This window comes from Lagenorhynchus albirostris, chromosome 3 (assembly GCF_949774975.1).
Source record: "Lagenorhynchus albirostris chromosome 3, mLagAlb1.1, whole genome shotgun sequence".
Taxonomy (NCBI): domain Eukaryota; kingdom Metazoa; phylum Chordata; class Mammalia; order Artiodactyla; family Delphinidae; genus Lagenorhynchus; species Lagenorhynchus albirostris.
Genome location: NC_083097.1, coordinates 30,544,797 through 30,559,015, shown reverse-complemented (window position 1 = coordinate 30,559,015; position 14,219 = coordinate 30,544,797). Strand labels below are relative to the sequence as shown.

The 14,219-nt window shown below is 37.7% G+C and overlaps 1 protein-coding gene across 6 annotated transcripts in view; it reads left to right on the top strand.

The window, feature by feature from the left end:
- The first annotated feature begins 1,067 nt into the window (after positions 1-1,067).
- NUP155 (nucleoporin 155) overlaps positions 1,068-14,219 on the top strand; it is a 58,495-nt gene continuing 45,343 nt past the window's right edge. For all 6 annotated transcript variants that reach the window (XR_009539990.1, XM_060146968.1, XM_060146969.1 and 3 more), the window contains exons 1-5: positions 1,068-1,310; positions 3,899-4,036; positions 6,102-6,198; positions 8,857-8,927; positions 13,298-13,390. Coding sequence is in view for 5 of the 6 variants with exons in the window: in XM_060146968.1 (XP_060002951.1) it covers positions 1,154-1,310; positions 3,899-4,036; positions 6,102-6,198; positions 8,857-8,927; positions 13,298-13,390 (556 nt within the window). In the remaining variant the exon portion in view is untranslated. The remainder of the gene's footprint in view (positions 1,311-3,898; positions 4,037-6,101; positions 6,199-8,856; positions 8,928-13,297; positions 13,391-14,219) is intronic.

Genomic DNA, 14,219 nt, shown 5'->3' with positions numbered 1-14,219 from the left:
TAAGGACTGCTCTTTGAAGACTACTGCTTTGTTTTAACCACTCCAGCTGCCTTCTGCATGAAATGAAGCCCATCCTGCCTCTCCTCACTCATTTCTCTTACCCTTTTACTGCAGTTAATACATACCCCATATACAAAATATGGTGATGCACTCTGGTTTTTTTTTTGCCTGTGTGTCCCTGCATAAAGCACCTTGAGAAGAGGAATGTTGTTTCAGTTTGATATTCCCTGCACAGGTACAATGTCTGACACAAATTCAGAATTCAGTTGCTGTAGAAGATATATTAGGCGGCCTACTCTATACCAGTCCCTCTACTATGCGCTGGGGATGAAGTAGTGAATTAGAACCACCTGCTTCCCCTCTGAAATGGGAAATAAAGCAAGGCATCAGGTCCCTGTAAGCTGTGAAGATTCCATAAACATAACTTTTCACAGTAACGTCCCACAAAGTCAAATGGTAACGATACTGAAATAGAAAACCTGATGAATTTTAATTTACACCGAAGCCCATATTTCTAGTGAAATTTTGGTTTATATGTAAACTTTTTTTAACAAACAGCTACCAACTCCTATCCACTCTCAGAAGACAAGTTATTTGCAGCACCAAATTGACACGCATACTCAAAATAGTTGCAGTTGCAGGTTTCCGATCCCCGAACCTCGAGGCACTCAGATCCAAGCGCGCGCTAAACCCACCAGAACCCGAGCAGCCTGCGCTGCCCCCGCACTAACCGGCTCGCACTTACCCGGACCCCGCTCCCTCCTGCTCCCCACCCCTACCGACCCCGTCCCATCCCTCCCCTTCCCCAGTCCCTCCCCTTTCCCCTTCCTCCCTCCTTCCCTCCCTTCCTCCGCTCCCACCACCGATTTCCCCCTCCCGCCCAGAACAACCAGCCTGCCCACTTCGAAGCACCTCCCGCTCACTAGCTCCACCCCCAACGTCCAGCCCCCTCTAACAGCTTCCTCTTCCCAGCGCCGAAAAGCTGGCTTCATATTCCCCACCCTATGAACCGGAAGTACGTCATGCGCTGGCGCCGGGGCACTTGTTTGGCGCGCGCGCCCTAAGCTTTGGGGCTGAGTTAGCGTCTTGGGATTTCTCTTATTTCTCCTTGCTTTTTGCCTTTCTCCGGTCGCTGTTGTCTCCGATTTTCGATATGCCGTCTTCTTTGCTGGGCTCGGCAATGCCGGCGTCCACGTCGGCCGCAGCCCTGCAGGAAGCTTTGGAAAATGCGGGGCGGCTCATCGACCGTCAGTTACAAGAAGACCGCATGTACCCGGACCTTTCCGATCTGCTCATGGTGTCTGCCCCAAGTGAGTGATCGTTGCCAAGTTGGTGACTGTTTCTCATCCCAAAGGACTCTCGTCTGACTCCCTAAATAGATCCTTATCCGCAGGGTGAATCGGCGAAGATATCCTGAGATCTGGGACGCTGTTTGCTGCATTTTGAAGGGCGGAAAAGAGCCCATTTTCAATGTTTTTCCTTCTCTCACTTTTTTCATTACAGGCACCTCAGGGGATAGGAATGAGGAGCAAGCCCCCATTTGAAGCAGAAAGAGGCAAAGTTTCCAGCCTTAATGAGCTTTTCATTGCCTCCAAGTGTGTATCGCTAAGACCAGATGAGAAGGATCACCTGATCCAATTCTCATCCTTGTTAATACCTCATATTAATGTTGGAGTAAAATTGAAGAGCATACGAAGTTAATTTGGAAATTTACTATGTTCGCTCAGAGATATGCTTTATTCTGTATGGAGTTAGTGTAATATGAAGTCCTTAAAGGTGTTAAAAAGAACTACCAGCGGAATGAAGGGAAATCAGCACTGATGATGGGTGAACACGGAGGGTAAAGCAGATTTTTGTGCCAACAAAGAGAGGTGTCCGTAAAATATTCTGTTTATCTGTTTTAAATTAAGGCCAGGCTCCTCAGGGCATATAGAATCACACAAGTTGCTAGAAAAAAAGTGACCCCCTTTGTGAGGTGGAAATTGGAGAAGAGTAAATAAGATAAAAACAAGATTTTTGGTAAGCAAGAACCAAGATAATCTAACCAGGTTAATCTGCAATGTAAACCTAAAAGACAGCTTTGACGATTTATAAAAAGTCATTAGTTGACTTATAATCAGAGAAAAGACAGAAACAAAGAGAAGAGTATTTACTCCTGGCAGCTACTTACCAGTGGGCTTGTCTTAAAAGAACTGAGTGGCCTGTTAGCAACTCTCATCCTGAATAGCGCTCTTCCCTTTGTACTCCTTATTTCTGAAAGCAAGGTGTACAAACAGTCCATAACATTCTGGTCTTATCATATCTGACCCCAGTCCAACCTATCCACCTTTACACACATCTACCTCTTCAGCCAAATTTCCTTTCCCTCTTCCATCCTATTCTCGACCTCCTTGTTTCAGTTATGCCGAATTTAACAGGTTTCCCATAAGAACCCCCTCTTCAGGATTTCATTTTACATGTACTCTTCATCATTTCTAGAATGTTCTTCTTTGCCTGACAAGCTATGCTTCCAGACTCCATTAAATACCACTTTCTCTGTGAAGGCTTTCTCAACCAGAAATAACTCTGGTGAGGTTTATATCCTCACCAGAGTTATTCCATCCTTTGTGTTCCTATTGCAGTTTAACATGTGTAATGTTCTATTAAAATTATGTTTTAAGAGTAAATGGAACGTCTGGGATTTGCTTCAAAAAATACATTAGGGAAAAAGTGGATAGTGACTGACATGAAACGTGACTGGGCATGTTTCTGGTAATTTTTGAAGCTGGATACTCAATACATAGGGATTGATTGCATTTGTTCTCTAGTTGTATAAATTTTTAAAATTTTCATAATACATTTAAAAATTTGTTTTATATGTCAGTTTCCCCCAACATCTTTGTACTTTAGAGAGGCTGAAAAGGTGCCTGAGTAAATAATAATAGTAAATAGTCAGAACTAAAACACCTTGCTCAGGACTAGGAAGGACAGGCTGAATAGACCAGCCGGCTCTTGCCCTTAGTGTCTGGGCTTTAGAGGAAGAGAAGGTTGCCAGTTGAGAGCAGTTTATAGAGTAGTCTGATTCTCTCCCACTCCTCCCCCCAATAAAATATTGCTTTTGTGGAATTACAGGCATACCTCATTTTATTGTGGTTTGTTTTATTGCGCTTTGCAGATACTGGTTTTTTTAACAGTAGATTGGTGGCACCCCTGCCTTGTCAGGTGACAGCATTTTTTAGTAATATTTTTTAAAATAAGGTGTGTACATTGTTTTTTTAGACATAATGCTGTTGCACACTTAGATGTCAGTATAGTGTAAACATAACTTTTACATGCACCGGAAAACCAAAAAATTTATGTGACTCGCTTCTGGGCATGTTCATTTTATTGCAGTGGTCTGGAACCAAACCCACAACGTCTCTGAGGTTGCCTTTATTTGTATATTGGTCTGAGGGTGGGGGGTGGATACATAATGGGAAAAGGCATGGATTGTTTTAATCTTTAAATTTTTAAGTGGGAAAGGAAATGCTGTTTTTTCCCCAGTCAGTATTTTGTTTGTCCACAGTTGTTTTTATCTGAGAATAACAAAGCTGTTTTATAATATTTTTCCCATTTCAGATTAGTAAAATAATAGGAAAACACTATAAATTATTGAACTAAACATTTCTTTTCTTATGGAGAAAGTCTTTGTGAAAGATAACCTTCTGTTCAGTGTTGAAACCAGTAATTGCACCCCATCTTAACATTGGAATTTATCAGGCCTCCTTTATGTCAGATCAGAACTACTTTATTCTCTCTATACCTTTAGAACCAGATGCACAATTTTTTTTGTAGCTTGCAATACTTCTGTATGCCCATTTGACGTCCAATACATTATTATTTTAAATAAATGCTTTTTATTTTATTTTATTTTTTGTAGATAATCCCACTGTTTCTGGCATGTCAGATATGGATTATCCTCTACAAGGACCTGGTTTGCTGTCAGTACCCAACCTGCCAGAGATCAGTTCCATTCGAAGAGTTCCTCTCCCACCTGAACTTGTTGAACAGTTTGGACGTATCCTATTACTTTGTATTTAACTCTTTAAAAAATTTAAAAATTGGTAATCTCATTATTATAATTCTAGTTTTGTGTTTAATTAGCACATTGTGTATAAGTTCATATAAGGTTTTATTTAAAATACATTTTAAGTATGTGGGTAGTTTGCCATGTGCCTAGAAAATTTCATGTAAAATTGAGTGTTGAAAATTGAGTCACATTTTAATTGTTTGGGGACATTGAGGAGAGTAAATTGTTTATAAGCAACTCTGCATTTTTGAATGATATATGGCAAGGCATTACTTTCCAATTAAGTGCTACACAGGGAGTTTTTTACTACCACTCTTTTTCAATTCAAAGACCCATGATTTTTGTTTTTATTTTTTCCTGTATGTTAACATTTTAGAACTGGGAACTGGCTCTGAAAATGTTTAAAATAAAACTGCAAGGTATTTTCTCCTGGAAATACCCCCCCAAAAGTTTTTGGTGTGTTTTTACACTTACTGGTGTCTTAGAATTGAAGTTTATAATTTATTGTATTTCTAAGGATTACAGTAAGAATCTGTATCTAAAGGTATAAGAAACTGAAGTATTGATACTAATGCCATCTTCATAGACTGAGAAGTTAGAGGAGTTTTCTTATCCTCTAAAAATAAGATTTTATTTGTTTTTCTTACAGTGTGGCATACCCTATAAAAGGACTATATTTATAGTTCTTTGCTAGGAAGCTTTTATAAAAATCAGTCTGTAACTCTCATAATAAAGACATCAAGATGCTATATAAAAATTTAATCTGACTTTTAAAAGTATGTTAATCTGTTCAGAGTAAAGGGCTTCATATTTCAATACAGTGTGATTTAGAAAACAAAGAAATGAAAAATTAGGGAAAATGCTTGTAAAATAAATAGGAAAACTAGTAAAATCTAATCTATATTTTCATTGTTTCTCTGAGACTTTGTAAAATAGTGTTATTAAATAAATAATACACCTTATCATATACTCTACCTTTGCTTAGTTTCTTAATATTCTTTAATTCTCTGGTAATACTATACTATCTACAAGAGATATTTCTTTAATTCGGAAATTATTTTGTTTTCACAATTGTTTCGTTATCTTATAATTACGTAAATAATTCTTTGTCTATTTTTCATTTTATACGAGGCTTGTAGATTGTCACCTGGCTGTGACTTTAGCGTGCCGACTGTTTTTGTTTTTTTATAAATTTCTTTACTTTTATTTTTGGCTGCGTTCGGTCTTTGTTGCTGAGTGCAGGCTTTCTCTGCTTGTGGTGAGCGGGGGCTTCTCTTGTTGCAGAGCATGAGCTCTAGACTTGCAGGCTTCAGTAGTTGTGGCGCATAGGCCTCGTTGCTCCATGGCATGTGGGATCTTCCTGGACCAGGGATCGAACCCGTGTCCCCTGCATTGGCAGGCGGATTCTTAATCACTGCACCACCAGGGAAGTCCCTGTTTTTTGGGTTTTTTTAATCACTCTTTTATACCATTGGAAAAACTGGTCCAGTGAAACAGTTTATACTGTTAAAGTCCAATGGTGTTACTCAGAATCAATACTTTTTTAAGTTAGTAATGGCAAAAACATTACATTTGTTATTTAGAGTACATTTTAAATGGTCAGATAGCTTTATTTAGAAGTTATAATAAATATTTCTGTCATACACTATGGCTTTCATTAAACTCATTGGAAATAAAGATAATTCATTTGCTCTTTTGATTGAAGAGTGAATAAGTCATGATTTTTTAATCATACATTTTATTTTATTTTATTTTACTTATTTATTTATTGTGGTACGCGGGCCTCTCACTGTTGTGGCCTCTCCCGTTGCGGAGCACAGGCTCCGGACGCGCGCAGGCTCAGCGGCCATGGCTCACGGGCCTAGTCGCTCCATGGCATGTGCAATCTTCCCGGACCGGGGCACGAACCCGTATCCCCTGCATCGGCAGGCGGACTCTCAACCACTGCGCCACCAGGGAAGCCCTAATCATACATTTTAAATCAAAATCTTTTGAAACAAGTTTAAGAAAAATGAGATTGAAATCTTTCTACCTTACATCCACACTACCTCAGATATGCAGTGTAACTGCATGATGGGCGTGTTCCCTGCTATCAGTAGAGCTTGGCTCACAATTGACAGTGACATATTCATGTGGAACTACGAAGATGGGTATGTATTTATGACTGGTTTGCTTTAGCATGATTAGAATTTAAATTATCTTTATTACAACTAGTATTCTACTCATTAAAAGCTGCCTGGTTTATCTTTCATTCTTCTAACATCCGGGTCAGTCCTTCTCAGTATACATACCAACCTGGGGATGGGGTTAAAATGTGGATTATGTTTTAGTCATTAAGGCTCAGGAGTCTGCGTTTGTAACAAGCTCCCAGGTGATGCTGGGGATCTGGGTACCACTCTGAGTAGCAGCAGTCTTATTTCCCAAACTCCTATAATAATGATAGTCTAGCAGTAATTCTTTGAGGGACGGTTTGAGATTTTTAAAGACCTCTGTTTTCCCTGCATATCATGGAGTGGGAGGATGTTAGTTTATTGAAGTATCTTAACAGTTTTGTTGTTATTCTGTGGGCTTGACCTTGTGTAAATTAAATGTGTATAAAAGAGTCTGAGTGAAGGCCCAAGGCATTCTTGCTTAAATAAAGTTTATTGATGTGATGATCTTACTCTTGGCTATTTGGAGAAAAATTTTACCTTCCAGTTCTCCATCATATTATCTTTAGGTGAGGGGTGAGATAACCAGAGGAAGATCCATATTAAGATGTAACTCTTGCTCCTGAGTAGTTAACATACTTGTTAGAAACATACAGTGTCATTGAATCAGAATTGACACTATATGAGAACTTGTAGCTTAAACCATTTTTGTTTGCTGTTCTTTTTTAATTAGAAATTTTCCTAGCTATTTTTATTGTTGAAATGGTATATAGTCATAATAATAGTGATATAAGGTTGTGATTGTTCTTCATGTATCATGAACGTTGCCCCAGTTTGTTATATTACACATAACATATTCATTTTTATACTAAAGAGTAGAACCTGTTCATTTAGGCATTGATCTCTTCAAGAAAACCTAATGCAAGAAAATTACAAAATAGATAAATGTGAGAATAATTTCGTTGAAAAGGGTTTTCACTTTAGTGAAATTTTTATATTTCCATTGACTTCTAACTTATTCATTTAAAAACCACATTGAGCTTATCATGTATCACTTTTTGTGCTTGAACAGTACTGAATAAACAGTCCCTGCCCACATGGAAAGTGTGGTTCAACCTTATTGTGTGTTCAAACTAAACTCATTTAAAGAAAAATTATTTGAACATTGTCTATTGAAAAAATCAAGGCACAGGTACTGGATATAAATCTTTACTTCCTAAATTCAATTCTATAAAAACCTTAGCCTTCATTTCAGTTATTCTGATAGCTTTCTATTATAAATCCCAGTTCCATCTGGATGATACAAACGTAATGTTGTTCAGTTCACTTTTCTCGAATCCCCAGCTCTCCCAATATTGTTCTTAGTTCTGGGGGCTGTGTCAGTTGTTGAAGGAGCCTGTGTAATTCCACAGCATTGGGAAAATGGGGAAACCTGGCCCCACGTAGGTTGCCATGTAGGTGTTTTCTGTCCACTTGTGTGGCCCTTTGCAGGACAACCAGTTTTCCTCAAAGTCTGGATCATTTTTTTTTTCTTGGTATTTATCCTGCTTGCTGTTCTCTGAGCTTATTGGATCTAGGTTTGAAGTCTTTGTTATTTTTGAAAATTTTTCAACCATTGTCTTATTAAAGTGTTTGTGCTTTCCTGTTCTCTTCCTTTCTTTTCTGAGATTTGTTATACTTTTGTTAGGCTGCTTGATGTTTTCCAACAAATTTTGGATGCTCTGTTTGGATGCTCCACTCTTTTTTCTCTTTTTATTTCAATTTGGACAATTTCTATTGACCTTTAACTTCATGTTTACTGATTCTTTCGTCAAGTCTACTGAAAAGTCCATATAAGATATTCTTTGTGCTGTGCTTTTTATTTCTAACATTTTCACTGGCTTATTTCTAATTATTTTCATTGCTCTGCTGAAATGCCTTACCTGTTTATACATATTGCTCATCTTTTTTATTAGAGCCTATACTATATTGATTATATTTATTTTAAATTTCCTGTCTGATAGTTCAGACATCTGACTCTGCTTCTGTTGATTGCTTTGTTTCTTGACACTGGGGCTTTTTTTTGCTTGCTCTTTTGCTCATGTTTTGTTACTCAAAGCCAGACACCATGTATAGGACAGTGAATACTGCAATAAATACCCTTTATCCTTAGAAGTGGGCACGTCTCTTCCTTTGCTAGAGCCTAGCAGGTAGGCCTTTATTGTGAGGGAGTTGACTTTTTCCAACTCAGGAGTTAAGCCGAGTGTAGTTTTGTTGTTGCAGTGGTACCTTCAGTGGACCACAGGTTTCAAATTCCTTTAGAAGTATTTTGCACTTAGCGTACAGATTGGGTTGCTGGATTTTTTCTCAGTGTTCCTGTTTCTCCCCCAGCAATAGGCTCTCCCTGTGAGCCTGTGCTTCTGAGAGGGTCCTCTTGCCCCTGCCGCAGCAGTAGACTGTTATTGCTTGAGACTTGCAACCTGGTGGGGGGGATGTTTGGAATGGGGACCAGCATTCCGCTTTTTCCTGGTTTACGCTTAGCCTTAGGTAGGCCTGTGTGCCTGAGTCTTGGAACTAAAACAGTTTTGTTTGCTGATTTATTATATTCTATAGTCTTGAAGAACATTATAAAACTTTTTCCTTTACATGTATAACATGTTTTTCTTCAACTGTTGACAGAGGAGACCTTGCCTATTTTGATGGACTTAATGAGACTATTCTTGCTGTGGGACTTGTAAAACCAAAAGCTGGTAAGAAATAAAAATATAAAGATTAAATTATGTTTGTACATAAGATTCCAAATGTTTTAGGACTAAATGATATTATACTTTAAGTAATTAACTTTCCTATTGAAGTTTTGTTCTAAATTACTTCTAATTAGAAATACAAAAAGTGATTAGGAATATTTAAAAATTTACTCACCTTATGGTATAAGTGAGTCTGCCTCTAAAATTGTTAAACCACAATTCTTGAATTTTATCTTGCTTTTTGTTAGTCTTTTTTTTTTTTACCTCTTCAAGTTTGCATAAGTTTTGTTTTTCTTTTTTTACATCTTTATTGGAGTATAATTGCTTTACAATGGTGTGTTAGTTTCTGCTTTATGACAAAGTGAATCATTTATACATATACATATGTTCCCATATCTCCTCCCTCTTGCATCTCCCTCCCTCCCACCCTCCCTATCCCACCCATCCAGGTGGTCACAAAGCACCGAGCTGATCTCCCTGTGCTATGCGGCTGCTTCCCGCTAGCTATCTACTTTACCTTTGGTAGTGTATATATGTCCATGCCACGCTCTCACTTTGTCACAGCTTACCCTTCCCCCTTCACATGTCCTCAAGTCCATTCTCTAGTAGGTCTATGTCTTTATTCCCGTCTTACCCCTAGGTTCTTCATGACTTTTTTTTTTCTTATATTCCATATATATGTGTTAGCATACGGTATTTGTCTTTCTCTTTCTGACTTACTTCACTCTGTATGACAGACTCTAGGTCCATCCACCTCACTACAAATAACTCAATTTCGTTTCTTTTTATGGCTGAGTAATATTCCATTATATATATGTGCCACATCTTCTTTATGCATTCATCCGATGATGGACACTTAGGTTGTTTCCATCTCCTGGCTATTGTAAATAGAGCTGCAATGAACATTTGGGTACATGACTATTTTTGAATTATGGTTTTCTCAGGGTATATGCCCAGTAGTGGGATTGCTGGGTCATATGGTAGTTCTATTTGTAGTTTTTTAAGGAACCTCCATACTGTTCTCCATAGTGGCTGAACCAATTCACATTCCCACCAGCAGTGCAAGAGTGTTCCCTTTTCTCCACACCCTCTCCAGCATTTATTGTTTCTAGATTTTTTGATGATGGCCATTCTGACCGGTGTGAGATGATATCTCATTGTAGTTTTGATTTGCATTTCTCTACTGATTAGTGATGTTGAGCATTCTTTCATGTGTTTGTTAGCAATCTGTATATCTTCTTTGGCGAAATGTCTATTTAGGTCTTCTGCCCATTTTTGGTTTGGGTTGTTTGTTTTTTTGTTATTGAGCTGCATGAGCTGCTTATAAATTTTGGAGATTAATCCTTTGTCAGTTGCTTCATTTGCAAATATTTTCTCCCATTCTGAGGGTTGTCTTTTGGTCTTGTTTATGGTTTCCTTTGCTGTGCAAAAGCTTTGAAGTTTCATTAGGTCCCATTTGTTTATTTTTGTTTTTATTTCCATTTCTCTAGGAGGTGGGTCAAAAAGGATCTTGCTGTGATTTATGTCATAGAGTGTTCTGCCTATGTTTTCCTCTAAGAGTTTGATAGTTTCTGGCCTTACATTTAGGTCTTTAATCCATTTTGAGCTTATTTTTGTGTATGGTGTTAGGGAGTGTTCTAATCTCATACTTTTACATGTACGTGTCCAGTTTTCCCAGCACCACTTATTGAAGAGGCTGTCCTTTCTCCACTGTACATTCCTGCCTCCTTTGTCAAAGATAAGGTGACCATATGTGCGGGGGTTTATCTCTGGGATTTCTATCCTGTGCCATTGATCTATATTTCTGTTTTTGTGCCAGTACCATACTGTCTTGATTACTGTAGCTTTGTAGTATAGTCTGAAGTCAGGGAGCCTGATTCCTCCAGCTCCGTTTTTTGTTCTCAAGATTGCTTTGGCTATTCGGGGTCTTTTGTGTTTCCATACAAATTGTGAAATTTTTTGTTCTAGTTCTGTGAAAAATGCCATAGTAGTTTGATAGGGATTGCACTGAATCTGTAGATTGCTTTGGGTAGTATAGTCATTTTCACAATGTTGATTCTTCCAATCCAAGAACATGGTATATCTCTCCATCTGTTTGTATGATCTTTAATTTCTTTCATCAGTGTCTTATAGTTTTCTGCATACAGGTCTTTTGTCTCCTTAGGTAGGTTTATTCCTAGGTATTTTATTCTTTTTGTTGCAGTGGTAAATAGGAGTGTTTCCTTAATTGCTCTTTCAGATTTTTCATTATTAGTGTATAGGATTGCAAAAGATTTCTGTGCATTACTTTTGTATCCTGCTACTTTACCAAATTCATTGATTAGCTCTAGTAGTTTTCTGGTAGCATCTTTAGGATTCTCTATGTGTAGTATCATGTCATCTGCAAACAGCGACAGCTTTACTTTCTCTTTTCCACCTTGGATTCCTTTTATTTCTTTTTCTTCTCTGATTGCTGTGGCTAAAACTTCCCAAATTATGTTGAATAGTAGTGGTGAGATTGGACAGCCTTGTCTTGTTACTGGTCTTAGAGGAAATGGTTTCAGTTTTTTACCATTGAGAATGATGTTGGCTGTGGGTTTGTCATATATGGCCTTTATTATGTTGAGGTAAGTTCCCTCTGTGCCTACTTTCTGGAGAGTTTTTTTTTTTTTTTTTTTGCGATACGCAGGCCTCTCACTGTTGTAGCATCTCCTGTTGCGGAGCACAGGCTCCAGACGTGCAGGGTCAGCGGCCATGGCTCGCAGGCCCAGCCGCTTCGCGGCATGTGGTATCTTCCCAGACTGGGGCACGAACCCGTGTCCCCTGCATCGGCAGGCGGACTCTCAACCACTGCGCCACCAGGGAAGCCCGGTGTATGATCCTTGTAACGTGCTGTTGGATTCTGTTTGCTAGTATTTTGTTGAGGATTTTTGCATCTATGTTCATCAGTGATATTGGCCTGTAGTTTTCTTTTTTTGTGACATCTTTGTCTGGTTTTAATATCAGGGTGATGGTGGCCTTGTAGAATGAGTTTGGGAGTGTTCCTTCCTCTGCTACATTTTGGAAGAGTTTGAGAAGGATAGGTGTTAGCTCTTCTCTAAATGTTTCATAGAATTCCCCTGTGAAGCCATCTGATCCTGGGCTTTTGTTTGCTGGAAGATTTTTAGTCACAGTCTCAATTTCAGTGCTTATGATTGGTCTGTTTATATTTTCTGTTTCTTCCAGGCTCAGTCTCAGAAGGTTGTACTTTTCTAAGAATTTGTCCATTTCTTCCAGGTTGTCCATTTTATTGGCATATAGTTGCTTGTAGTCATCTTTCATGATCCTGTGTATTTCTGCAATGTCAGTTTTTACTTCTCCTTTTTCATTTCTTATTCTGTTGATTTGAATCTTCTACCTTATTTTCTTGAGTCTGGCTAATGGTTTATCCATTTTGTTTATCTTCTCAAAGAAGCAGCTTTTAGTTTTATTGATCTTTGCTATTGTTTCCTTCATTTCTTTTTCATTTATTTCTGATCTGATTTTTATGATTTCTTTCCTTCTGCTAACTTTGGGGGTTTTTTGTTCTTCTTTCTCTAATTGTTTTCGGTATAAGATTAGGTTGTTTATTTAAGATGTTTCTTGAGGTAGGATTGTATTGCTATAAACTTCCCTCTTAGAACTGCTTTTCCTGTATCGCATAGGTTTTGGGTCATCCTGTTTTCGTTGTCATTTGTTTGTAGGTATTTTTTGATTTCCTCTTTGATTTCTTCAGTGATTTCTTGGTTATTTAGTAGTGTATTGTTTAGCCTCCCTGTGTTTGTATTTTTTACAGGTTTTTTTTCCTGTAATTGATATCTAGTCTCATAGCATTGTGCTCGGAAAAGATACTTGATACGATTTCGATTTTCTTAAATTTACCAAGGCTTGATTTGTGACCCAAGATATGATCTCTCCTGGAGAATGTTCCAAGAGCACTTGAGAAGAAAGTGTATTCTGTTGTTTTGGGATGGAATGTCCTATAAATATCAATTAAGTCCATCTTGTTTAATGTGTCATTTAAAGCTTGTGTTTCCTTATTTATTTTCTTTTTTGAATCCGTTCATTGGTGAAAGTGGGGTGTTAAAGTCCCCTACTATGATTGTTGTAACACTAATTCTAAATGTCATTAAATACTGAAGTGTTTGTGTCTAAGATTTGGGTTTTTTGTTTGTTTGGCTGGTTTTTTTTACTATTATCTACTTATTTAAATGATCATAAGTGGTAACGTTTTAGCATCAACATTAAATTAGCTTTACCCTTTTCATATGCTGGTTAACCCACAGCTCATATTAAAGGTAACCATATTCTGTTAATGCTTAAATGATGGGTGTTTTCCAGAAAATAGTGCCTAACTCATGTTTACTTTATCTTAGGCATATTTCAACCTCACGTACGACATCTTCTGGTTTTGGCAACCCCTGTGGATATAGTGATTCTTGGACTCAGTTATACTAATTTGCAAACAGGTAGAGCAACCCACATGTTGTGGGGGCTTTGGGGGTTTGTTTTTTTGGCCACACCCTGCATGGTATGTGGAACTTCCCCGACCAGGGATGGAACCCGCACCCCCTGCAGTGGAAGCGCAGAGTCTTAACCACTGGACCACCAGGGAAGTCCCCACATGTTGTGTTTTTTAAAATAAAATATGTTGCCCAGTTTAATATTATAATTGAAAACTAATCTTTTTCACTAAGTTAACTTTCTGGTCTATTTGCTCATAGGAAAATATTTCCCTGTAGGTATGGTATCTTTCAGTTTAATATTTCCACCAGAAATTATTTTGGATTTATTTACCATATCAGTGTACATTTCTTAAATGTGCAATATAAAGGAAGGGTAGTAGAAGAGAAATAGTTGCCCCAGTGATTTTTAAATAATACCTTCAATTTCTTCATTTTTAATTTTTTGAATGGCCATTTTAACATTTGGAACATTGAAATGTATATTACTCTTTCCTTTAAAGTAAGAAGCCATCAATTAATTTGTTACAGGCACATTCAGTGGTTTCTTTTGCATTCTACCAGTGTTTTAGGTAAAATAATGTTGAATTTCAGAGCCTCAAATTGATGATTATTGGGGTGGGGTGGGGGAAAAAAGAAAAAATTAATGATTATTACTACCATATCCCTAGGCTTTTTTCCAAAATTTAATGCTTTGGGTTAGTTTTTTTATTTGATGTTTTACTATGTTATATATATATGTGCTATGTATTTTACACATGTTATATATACATACTGTAGGTTCTATTTAACATGAATTATAAAACTGTTCCTATCAGACTTTTTATAGTAATTT